At 35.2% G+C, this 12270-nt stretch overlaps 2 protein-coding genes across 2 annotated transcripts; one reads left to right on the forward strand and one right to left on the reverse strand.

Annotated features, from left to right (window-relative positions):
* The first annotated feature begins 734 nt into the window (after positions 1–734).
* LOC130801959 (uncharacterized) lies at positions 735–5121 on the forward strand. The gene is made up of 2 exons (XM_057665936.1): positions 735–1111; positions 4566–5121. Exons 1-2 carry the CDS (start codon positions 818–820, stop codon positions 4689–4691), a joined length of 420 nt encoding a protein of 139 aa, XP_057521919.1. The 5' UTR covers positions 735–817; the 3' UTR covers positions 4692–5121.
* Positions 5122–5233: 112 nt separating this feature from the next.
* LOC130801958 (pentatricopeptide repeat-containing protein At4g20740) lies at positions 5234–11786 on the reverse strand. Its single transcript, XM_057665935.1, has 3 exons — positions 9496–11786; positions 5911–6048; positions 5234–5790 (listed from the first exon to the last, which is right to left on the reverse strand). The coding sequence occupies exon 1, from the start codon at positions 11747–11749 to the stop codon at positions 9509–9511; it is 2241 nt and encodes a 746-aa protein (XP_057521918.1). The 5' UTR covers positions 11750–11786; the 3' UTR covers positions 5234–5790; positions 5911–6048; positions 9496–9508.
* Positions 11787–12270: the final 484 nt, after the last annotated feature.

The following is a 12270-nucleotide window of genomic DNA, read 5'->3' on the forward strand; positions in this document are numbered from 1 at the left end:
TCTAACATTTTGTCCATTCGCTGTGAATAATCCTACAATTAGATTATTTTTTAATAATTTAATATTTGCCCTTAGTTCGCTATGAATAATCCAACTTTTGTTTAACTTGCTGGTTAACATACCTTATTATTATCTATTATTTGTAATTTAGTATGTTGTGGGTAAATTTATAACAAAGGTTAAATTATTAGTAAATAATTTAAATGTGAAATTATTCACACTAGATGGGTGAAAGGTTAGATTATTAATGCAATTTTTCCAAAAGTTTTTATCATAATAATGAGAATTATAGTTAGTTTATAGTTTGTCTATTAGAGACCTCTACAATATATAGTACTTACTATGTCCATTTAAATTTATACTTTATGACTAAAAAAATTCTCACATGTTTAAATTTAAGATGCAAATATAGAAGGACAAAGAGAATAGCATAATTAAATGAATGTTGCATAATTGGACAGGGGAGTATTTGATTTATCACAAATTCTTGTAAGCTTTAATTGGACGGATCGATTATATATTTTTTAAAATATTATAAGTAGGCATTAAGAATGATGTAAGTAAATAAATAAAATATTAAAAAGTAAGTATTAAAAATAATATAAGTAGACATTAATATTTAATGGGTTGAATTTGAGATATGTATTTCAAAGAAACGATTTCTCAAGAGATTAGCTGTTGATTTATTTGGTTAGAGCCGAGCATCCTGAACCGACTCGAGTCTCGACCGAGAGTCATACGCAATTACGGACTACACAGCAATGCATTACTACATGTCATTTGTTTATCTTGTTTATCCTCAAGCAAAAACTCAAAAATGGCAACTTTCAGTTGTATAGCTTCTAAATCTTTCTCTCCTTCCCTGTATCCCTCACACCCTCACCAATCAAACAATGCTTCCTTTCCTTTCACTTCCCGATCAACTTCTGTTCGTTTTCCCGGCGAATTGCGGCAGCGGGGAATTAGAGGGGTGAGTGTGGTGACTCGAGCAGGACCACCAAGTACCAACCAATTCATTTTTGCCTTCGCCTTTCCACTTTCTCTCCTTGCCTTTACTGTCTTTACAGCTATTCAAATTGGTAATCGACTTGACCAGAAGTTCCTTGAAGAGGTATATTACTGTTTTGTGCTTCTTTGTTTGTGGAATTGCTGAATTTTTATTATAATTTTTTTTAATTCTATGGTGTTTTTAGTTTACAGGAATTGGGATTTTATCTCGGTTATGTTTTATCATTTTTAAGTGAAGCTCAATTTGATGGTTTTTATACTTGTTGCAATATGTGGGAATTTGGTTTTTTTTGGAATCGGTAGAGTATTCTTTCCGCTAGTATAGTACATAGTAAGTTCTCTACCTGTAACGTGGCAATCTTCAAACGAGAATTTTTGCTTGCTAAAACTTGAATTCCCTTGATAATAAGCAACAACGACAGTGACAATATCTTAATCCCCAAATAGATGGGATAGGCTACATAAACCAAATTTAATCCCCGCGAGAGATTGTCACCAACAAAAAGTAGATTTTTTGGCCCTTTTCATTGATACTAATCCACAAGACTACAATTAAGAACATATGTTCTTATGATTGTCCACATATATTCTTCCCCTAATCATTCTGAAATGCCAAGTACCAAATGTTTAATAAGGGTGCTTGCTCGGACTAGCAAGATAGCATGTCGAGAGGAGGAAAAAATTAGCTTCCAAATTTGTGTGTTTGGACTAGCACACAAGTGGTCGGGCAAGAAGGCAGCAGCAATGAGGAAATATATTTGTTCTCAATGTGTCCGTGTACACCTCAGTTTTAGGAGATTCATAGCTCATTCGAAAGAGCTTGAAAGGAGCATCATGTGGAGGATACTCTATGGGTTCGTAATTTACCAAATTAGTTGATACATACATCATCAATGAGTCTCGCCCAAGGTAGGGCTTGGACGGGGTGGGAACAAAGGTAGACCAATACCCTCAAAGTCGCAATCGAAGGGAGCCCCTCAACTCGAATATCGCCTGACATAGGGTAACAAATATGGGTGAGAGAGTGGGATTGAAACCTTGACCTTTGATATTGAGTAACAAGTACTTTACCACTACACTGGAGGGTAAATACATGTTAGAGAAAATTGCAAAATTTATGTAAAAGCATTTTTTTTAACTTTTCAATAATTTTTGGATTTTCGTACAAGTTCAAATGAACCCACTAAACCCATACTAAAAATGTCCTTGGTTTTGGAGATGAGAGTCAATGCAGTGTGAAGTGTGAGACTTGTTGATGTTCATCAACCTCCAAGAGAAGTCGTAGGGTAGAGTGAGAAGGAGTACAACTTTGAGGGGGAGAAATCTTTGAAGATTTTCCCATTGATGTTGGGTGAGGGTTGCTCAAGTTGTGAACTTTTCAAAGCTTAAATTGAGTGCTCAAACACATGAAACACAAGAGAGGGAGTGTAAGCACTCTGAGAGCTAGAGAGCTAGAAACGGGTGAAGAGTCCTTTGTATTTCATTTGTGAGCAAATACCATCAAAGCTCTTTGAGTTAGAGAGACGAATACTTACTGTGTTTGTATGTGTTTTTTTTAGTTGTAATTAGATGTAATTACATTTAAGAACTTCAATTTAATGTTTGATGTGGTATCTTAAGATACCCATTAAAACGACTTGTCTTTCCTCCACCTTTTTGTGTTTACTCAAGAACACATTGTTGCTTGTTTACATGCTTTTGTAAGCTTTGTTGCCTCCCTTTTCCCTTTCCTTTGGTTGCTCGATTTCACAACGTATTCCTATGTATTATCATATGTTCCTAAAAACCCCAATTCTTCACATCATTCCTCAATGCTCTTCTCCTCGTCATCTTTGACCTACCACTTCGTCTTCAGTCCTTAACTTTTCTAAGCTCCTGTAGAGACATAGATGGTTAATTGTCTAATAGTTAGGTATGGATAACATATTGTAAGGGGAAAACCTACAAGTTCTTAGATATTAGTGTATAGGTTTTGGACTCTCTGTGATAAACTGTGGATAACCCGTTATCTGTGATGGATTATTTAATAGTCTATGAAACAATCCCTTAGATGAAAACACTAATCAATCTAGTGATTTGTTGTTCACATGAGAGGAGACCGTCAATTTCAGAAATGCAGTGTTTTTTATCTTCCAATTAACTTAAGAAAGCTATATGAGGATTCATGGCAATGGAAATGAGAGCGTCACAGACACAGTAAGTGTATACAATGTAGGGGTGAGAGAAATGCTGGCATAGTGGTCGTTATTAAAGTCGTTTGATGGTTGTCATGTATTAGTGGTCAACATGGTAACACTTTTTTCATTATGCTTTGAAGGAATGCATGCTTATTCTGTTGCTGCGGTGTTGTTAAAGAGTGTTTTATTTTAACAAAATCTATATTTAATTGATATAAGTGCGGAGGCTATGGATGTATACGTGTTGTTTGGTATATGATTGTTGGTTGTTGGTTGTTATTTTTTTAGTTGGCTGTTTATTAGAGAAAAAATAAACTAGCCAAAAGCCAATATAAAAAGCTAACTAGAGTAGCTTGTTCATTTTGCTCAAAAGTCGGCTTTTCACCGGTAAGCCATTTACCAAACATATTTTTTGGCTTTTTGATCAGTCAAAATTTAAAAGTCAACTAAAAAGTCAATACAAAAGGCATTGACCAAACACTCTCGATTAAAAAGATGCTAGGGCTTGAAGAACTGGGGCTTATTTAATTTTATGATATTCAAACCATGTTAGAATTGATCTTTGGGGTTAAGGCTTTGGCCTTTATTGCGTTGTGTTGATATTCAAACCATAATTTAAGGTATGAAGCTAGTTCGCTTTCTGTAAATATGATGCATCATGCATCCTTTATGAACTAGGTAAGGCTGTCAACAAATTGAGTACTCAGTGTGACAGCAAAAATCCTACACTAAATGGGGATAAAACGACAAAGAATTGATTATTGATGGCTGAGCTGATTGGGTTTTTGCCACAAGGAGCTATGCATCAGATGGTTTTTGCTTCACCATAAGAAAGTGATCTAGCCTAAATTTGTTAAGGTTCAGTCTATTGTGGTCTGACTCTCTTTGCTTGGGATGAAACTTGGCCAGGTTTTAGAAGTATTATGTAGGATCTTCTTAGATACATCTCACTTTGTAAACAATCAAAGAAAAGCAAGTATATATTGGTCTAGTATGAATCTTTTCAAGTATATTTTTGTCTAGTCTAAATCTTTTTCTTGGTCTTTTTGATCTGATTGAAACAAGAATAAGTTTTTGCAACAGTGAAAATAACACACATGTAACATGTAAAGGGAAAATTGATAGACTACTAAGTTTACATTTTTTTACATGAGTTTTCTTGGTGTAGCTTGGTGTCTGATCAATATCTACTTACCAAAGTAACAGTATATTTGGATTATAACACGGAAATTTTATTGAGGTAGCAATTGATATATTGGTTTATGTAGCTGACCTTAATCTTTTGGGATTAAGGCACGGGCATTATTGTTGTTGTGACGCTTTTACAAGGTATCCAGTTATCAATTGTCGATTTTGTTCTTAATTATGCTTGTGTAACAGCTCGCCATGAATGAAGCTATAAATGAAGCAGAGGGTGAGAATGATGATGGCACCGAAGTAACGATCCCAAGAAAAGAGGAACCTGCACTTCCCCGAGCTCGCAATAGGCCAAAGCGTGAAATTTGAATTCCAAGAGTACGAGGTTGCTATCATTTTTTGGGTAGGGCATTGTTTAGGCGTCTTTGTGTTTGTAAACTGAATATACATAAATTGTATATATAGCTTGATATTACGGTGGGGAATGGGGACTTTGGTTCCTTTGGACTTATCGTTAGTGAATTCACACCAAATTGTAGTTGTTACTAAGGAAATTCTATAGTGGATTCTTCAATCTCCAACATAGTGCAAAATAAGACCGCATCACCATATCACGACCGTATTGTAAAAGCTTGAGTATATCACGACCGTATTGACCGCAAAATCATCCGTAATGGCCGTGAAATCCGTTTCACGACCAGGACTGAAATCATATTAATGCTTTTGGGTGAATCACAGTTGAGTACCCAATGTAGAGATCTTCATTTATTCCAAACAATTTATCGTCTCCTTTGCTCAATTCCTTCCTCTGTTCATCTTTAGTTTTGATGTTCTATATCTTCGTAATTCGTTCTCGAGATTTTACTTTAAGTTTGTGTTGCACTTGTTTCCGAAAGCATGCAAACTTTCCAATCAGGCAATATGATTGTCAGGCTTTGTATGATAGTTATCAATAATTAAGTCATTGCTTGTCCAACAAAAAAAAAAAAAAAAAAAAAAAGCTTACAAGTTCAGATAAATTGCATACAGAATATAAGAGAGGTATCTCTGAACTACGCTTAACAAAATCAAAATATGCTGTATCTCCTGAAATAGTTCCTATGTTTCAAGTCTAAAAAATTATGGTAAGAACAATCTATGTCACAAAAATTTATCATTTACATCTATAAAAAGAGATGAAATCTACAAGGACAACTTCAAAGCACTCATTCCGAATCCTAGGACCGAAGCTTTCTCTCTACAGAATACTCGTACTACATAATTTATATCCAGGAAATGGAATAGGAATGGAGCTTGAGTAATCGCTAATCAGTGACAAGTTCATCGTAGTGAGTAGGGAAAAACAATCCAGAGATTCGACCAACGCTGGATGCTATAGTTGAGCAGCTAAGGTGCTTGTGAAAATCTTCTCGTTTGCCTGTGGCTGTACAGCTTCCAAGACATGACGGCATCACATCTGGAGCACAGCCTAAATACCAAACAATCAATTAAAAACTCACTTAACTATACAATGAATTCAAGTATAATCCCCTTTAATAAGTACGAGTCTTGATCGTATAGTAAAAAATTCCAGACAAGATTCTGTTACCTGTTAAGTCGGCAGCAATTCAATTTACCAGGTTCCAGCTACTCGCATATTTGGGTATATCTTGTTCTTCTTTGATCTCACTATTTAGTTTCTGACTCTGGCCTCTTACCGAGGACGTATTAGAGTATAGTGTATAACCTGCAAAAAGCAATCCTTTGGCTCTTTATCGGTTCATATAAACAAGATTAGGCATCATCCAACATTCTTATAAATTCATCCTTTGAATCAGCATTGGTTATTTTTACCTTTATACCGATAAGTACTCAAAAATATAGGAACAAGATGGGAATTGACAATATGTGGAAGCCAGAGTGAGTTTCATGCACATACAAGCATGATGCAACTTGTTCCCACAAACAGACATTTTGTCAAGGCATAATCAAACACAGACGGTACAGCATCACCAGCAACAGCGTGATATAAACGTAAAAAGTATGAAGGTTCAATCAATATACTCAGAACCTTGGAAATCACAGTTTGATATGCTTCAAAACTCATAGTGTGAGAATAAATTTCGAGTTCAATTCTCACTAGCCCCTACCCTTCCCAGTAACCCAAAAAAGGCCAAAACAGAAAAAAAAAAAAAAAAAAAAAAAACAAAGACTCTCAAAAGCAGTCAATGACAAGAAGTTCTCTACAATTTCATAAAAAGTGAAGTGCTTGTTTTCTCCCATATGAAATCTTAAATCAACAAGTATAGTCAGATCTCAGATATTGTGGCCTGTTTTCTCCCATACGCACCTTCAGTAAAAAGGTCCATAGAGATTGGAAAACAGACAAGACACATGAGGAATCAACCATCTTTCTCATCCAATTCTAGGCTACTAAAATATCCTATATAATAATAACTAGGGATGCTGATGAGCCGAGGTGACTGATGAACTATTCAATCTCTGCTCAGTCAAAACTATGAAAGCTCATGAACACAATAATTAATTCAAAAAATGGTATTTTGAGAAACTAGTAATTTCATTAATGAGTAGAAGTGTGTTTACAAGGCCTTATAAACTTGTTGAATGATTATACAGGGAGAGCTCAGTGAAAGCTAGCATAATTCAATTTTTATAACGGGCCCATCTTTTCCGCGTCTTCTCCTATCCAGCCACAATGTTCAAACACTATCTTCCCAACTAGCTACATACAGATAAAGAGATATAGAAGTACGTCTAAAAGCTTCTTTCCACTTGATCTTCCAATAAAGTGAAAAACTAAAACCCTGAACTTAATCCAAAATATCTAATCTTCCTGAATCTGAAATTCTTTTGCTGTTTAAGACCCACAACAGTTCCAAGTCAGCAATCAGGATAAAGGTATTGAATAGATAATAAGTCATCATATATGATCTAAAATTATGGACATATTACCCTAATTGAGGAATTTTGAAGGGATGCCACAGATTTAGAGAGCAGTATTTGATGGAATACTTCTAGCCTAGACCAAGTTTTCACAAGGTAAAAGTAGCTAGAAGTATAAGTTGATAAGCTAGCTGTTTTCAGGAGATTTTGGTAAAAATTATTGTTGGCTGTTGGGCAAGAAATGTAGGCCAAAAGTCAAAAGCCAACGAAAAAAAGCTACTTAGACTAGCTATTTGGTTTTGGCTTAAAAGCCAATTTTTTAGTTAACTTCAAAGCCATCTACCAAACACTTTTTTGGTCACCAACAAAAAGCCAAAAGTGAAGAAAAAAAGCAAATTGCCAAAGAACCCTCAAACTCTACCCAAGTAACTGTTTACTCAAGAGTCAAGGCAATCATTTTGCATATTAGACCATATGGACTATGGAGTATTAAACATATGGTAAGTTAAACGTAAGAAGAACAAAAGGGAGGTGATCTAAAAGTATAAACATTGCAGAAGTGACCACATCAACTTGCTATGAACAGACTAATTTCAATTATACAACAAATCTGAAGACATCACATAAAATGAATTAAAGTGAAATTACATTACAAAATGGAACAAACTTGGTGTAATTAGGGAGATCACAACCCAAAATATCAAATATGAAAAGTAGATCAAGCAATTCGAGAAGCTTGAGATCTCCTAATTGAGTATACAACAACAATTTTCCGGATAATCACTACCTTCCCGCTTTTCCCTATTTACCCAAATCCCTATTAATATAGTAATTACCTAAAATACCCTTACTTAAGCCTATTATCCAAAATACCAGTTCATTGCAGAATCCTAGTCCCTAACTGATCCCCATTGAGATGTGTACAGTCAGGTCTATTCGAATTCTAATAGAATTCTAGAAAAACTTCCTACTCACCCATCCATATAGCTACTCTGCCTTCTTTATTCGGAGAGGGGAAGCTATGTATGAATTGAAAACTACTCGAAGAATAACAAATATGCTTTTAGAAAGATGTTGGACAATCTTCAAAACCATGGTTGGTTCTACAAAGCTTTTATGTAATGCAGGGGCTTGAGTGGTCAAGGTGACCAGAGTAAGGTGAAAGAAACAGATTGCCAAGCAGATTTGCAGCACAGGAGCTGGAGGTTTCTGGTGGCTGCTACTGCTTCTCCCCGGATCCTTTAGTCTATGGATGCGGTGAAGTTAGGAACTTAAACTGCGATTTAATTATATCACCATTTAATCCTAATAACTAAAATGTATCTTCTCTTTACTTTGCTATTGCTACTATGGACATTATTATCCCACAGTTAGGCAACATAATGATCCACAGAAACCACCCAACAACCACCTTGTGAATTTTATCGTCAAAAGCCACCTTATATAATGTTTTTCTTTGCAAAACACCACTTTTAAGCCACCAAAAGATCTAGTTTATCAATATTTCCATACCATTTTCTCAAATAAAGGAAAAATGATGATTGAAGCTACACTTCACGGGCAAGTTTGTATGGAATTCAATTTGAGAGCCAAAATATATAATCTTTTATGCTAGAAGTAGGGTTACGAAAAAAACAAAAACGATTTCTTCAGGGGTTTTAATTTTCAAAATTTCAGCACTCCATGTACCTTCAAGGATATAATCCATTGGACTTGGAAGATTTTATTTGACAACGCAATTTTGCTTCTCAAAAGCTTTTCTTACCCTATTTTCTATAAAGAAAATAAAATTCCCTATACAATCCCAATCACCCACTTTTCATCCCACCCCATAATAAAATGTTTGATTTGACAAAAAAACTTTTTCCGTGGAATGTAATTTCCGTAAAATATAATTTTCAACAAAAATGCAAATGAAAATTGGTTTGCCTTGTTTGGTTTGATAAAAAACTATCAAACCAACAAAAAGAAAGAGGAGATGTGGATTATTTGGAACAAGAGACTGGAGGAAATTTGGTTTCTTTCAAATTTTGAGGAAAATGTATACAAAAGGACTGAAAACTCTTTTTCACCTTAGTTTTCCATTTCATTTCCCTAGTCCAACCATTCAACAACAATGGGGTAAACAAATTTCTTGGATAACACTTTCCCTAAAACTAAAAATCCCATGAGAAACCCATTTTTTCAAGAAAGGGCTAAAGAAAATGCAGCATTTTGCATATGAAAAATGTTATTTAATACATTTCAAAAATGAAAATACAACCACTAAAATGAAGGGGCAAAGCATCACCTTTGTCCAGTATTTAACTTGATAGCAATGTTGAGCCTTTTGATTTCAGTTTTGATTCTAGTCCAAAGAACTTCAATCCTGAAAGCACCAAATCTGCTGTTTTCTTCTTCATGTGTTCAATAAGCATGTCATCATATAAAATCATATTGGCATCAGATAGATACTTTTGCTCCTTCATAATTGAGAAAACCTTCCTAGCTTCCTCCACTGTCCCGTGCTTGCACATGCCAGAAATAACAGCACAGTATATGATTTCATTAGGTGCACATCCTTGTTCTGACATCTCGTTAATTACTTCAACGACCTTATCAGCATCGTTCGATTTGCAGGCGTGGATGAGGCCTAAAGAGTATTTGAACTCCATAGGCCCGCTAGTGACATTAGCTAAACAGTCCCGGACTAGTGAAATTGCTGCATCTATTTCGCCTATTCTACATAGACCATTTACCAGAGAGCAATAAGCTGCAATGGAAGGAATAGAATCCATCTCCTTTATTTTATTATACAAATGACACGCCTCTTTGATGTCCTCAAGATCAACATGACACATAATTGCATGACTATAAGATAAAGCATCGGGTGTAAAGTTTGATTCTTTCATGTCCGTGAAGAGGGACAACGCTTCCTTATTCTGTCCACTCTTGTACAGAGCTCCCAGAAGAATATTGTATATGTGAACACTACAGTAACTTCTGATTTTCACATCTTCTAATATCTCTAAAGCGCAAGGTAATCCCTTATCCCTTTTAACCATCAAAGAGAAGAACTCAGAAAGCCCATCAATGATCGGTGATCCTAATTTCTTCATCTGCGCAAGCAACATCCAGAAATCATCCATTTTTTTTGATTCTGCATAAGACAATAACAGCAGATTGGCAGTTGTGAAATCTGGTTGAAGACCCTCTTTAATAGTTATCTGGAAGAGCTTATAAGCTTTATCAAGCTGCTTCAAATTACACAAGCCCTCTATCAAGGAATTATAGATGGACAAATCAGCCCTATATCCAGAATGTATCATATCCTTTAAAAGATCTAGTGCTGACCCAACTTTTCCATCAAAAACAAACCCCTTCACTAATGCACCATATATAGCTCTATCAATCAACTCTCCCTTATTCTTCATACCCTTAAAAATTTCATAAGCTTTATTGACACGGTTTCCTTCACACAATGCTGAAATCAAAGTTGTATAAGCCATCGCATCAGGCACAACTTCATCCCTCTCCATTTCATCCCAAACCTTCAAGCAACCATCCAAATTTCTCTCACCCACTAATATTCTGATCATAGCCGTGTATGCGAAAACATCTGGTTTCGACAAACTTCTCATCCGGCCCAAAAGCTCCAACATTTCATCCATTCGTCCACCCTTGCACAAACCCTTGATCAGAATCATAAAAGTTACATTCTCCTCCAATAACCCATCATTCTTGAAATCATCATAAACTGACATTGCCAAATCTAAGTGACCCGTCTTAACTAAAGCATCCATGATCCTATTATACAAAAAAACTCTAGGTTTAACCTCAAATTTCTTCATTTTCTCATATACATAATAAACCCTATTACCTCTATTATTATCAGCATGCATTCTAATCAAAATTTCAAATTGTTTCTCACTGGGTAATCTACCCTGCATATGCATTAGCTCGGGTATTTGATCAGCAGCTCTAAATTTATTTAATCTATTCAAACAATAGGCAAATGCATTGTAAGAAAGAAAATTGTGCTGATAACCCTTTTGCTTACCAGCCCAATGGAAGAACTTGGAGCAAATCACAGGGTCATCCAGGACTTTCAGCACCTCAGCAACCAAATTGGGGTTAACCCGGCGAAGCTTTGAGAGGTTAGCGATCACTTGTGGGCCCCATTTCTGGTGTTTCCTGAAAGAATCACAAATGTAACGGGCAATTGGGGAGAGTTTCTGGGCAATTTGGAAGAAAGTTTCGGATGGGGTTTTAGTAAAGGTGGGTTTTTGGGCATTTGGATGATCTGGGTCCCAATTTTGAAGGGAAAAATTAGTGGGTTTTTGAGATTGAGACTGAGATTGGTTGTTTGAAATGGAAAATTTAGGATTGTTAGGGTTTATGGATTGGCGATTGGAGAAGAGACCGCCATAGACAGTGGGTCTGTTAATAGAAGGTTTTCTTTTGCCATAGAAGAAGTAGAATTTGCATGGTTTGGAGGTTGATGGAGGTTTTAGAGGCATTTTCATTTTTGGGTTTGCTTTCAAATCATCACTCATCCCATTCATAAACTTTGAATGTACTGGTGTTAAGGAGTATAAACTTTAAAGTAGTCAGACACAATTTATTCAATCTTAATTGAATTAGTTAATTAGGGTCATGAAGTGATATTGATGTTAATTCAATCATAATCGAGTTAGTTAATTAGGGTCATGAATTGATATTGATGATGTGATATGGGGGTTTATTACAGTTTAGGGTATGTTTGAATTAAGTGAGTATTTTAATAAAAAAGTCAAATTAATGAAATAAAGGTAAATTGAAATATAATAAATTAATTGACAGAATTGTGAAAGAGATAGGATAAGAGTAAATTAAAAAAATAATAAAAAAACGAACGAATAATTTCAATAATTTCCCTTATAAGATGGAAAATTAATTTTTTATTTTGGCAAGTAAGAGATATTATTTCTCAAAAAAGAGTTACATCATACATTTTACAACTCACTTCCCTAAATGCAAGAAGGGAAGTACCAAAAAAACCAAAAGCCGTAAAACAAACAAAACATAAAGGGAACAAGATACCTAA

The sequence above is a fragment of the Amaranthus tricolor genome, chromosome 15 (genome assembly GCF_026212465.1).
Source record: "Amaranthus tricolor cultivar Red isolate AtriRed21 chromosome 15, ASM2621246v1, whole genome shotgun sequence".
Classification (NCBI taxonomy): Eukaryota; Viridiplantae; Streptophyta; class Magnoliopsida; order Caryophyllales; family Amaranthaceae; genus Amaranthus; species Amaranthus tricolor.

Coding starts and splice junctions, on each gene's coding strand:
- LOC130801959 (XM_057665936.1), top strand. CDS start 818: ATGGCAACTTTCAGTTGTATAGCTTCTAAATCTTTCTCTCCTTCCCTG. Junction 1,112..4,565: donor ACCAGAAGTTCCTTGAAGAG/GTATATTACTGT, acceptor CTTGTGTAACAG/CTCGCCATGAATGAAGCTAT.
- LOC130801958 (XM_057665935.1), bottom strand. CDS start 11,749: ATGAATGGGATGAGTGATGATTTGAAAGCAAACCCAAAAATGAAAATG.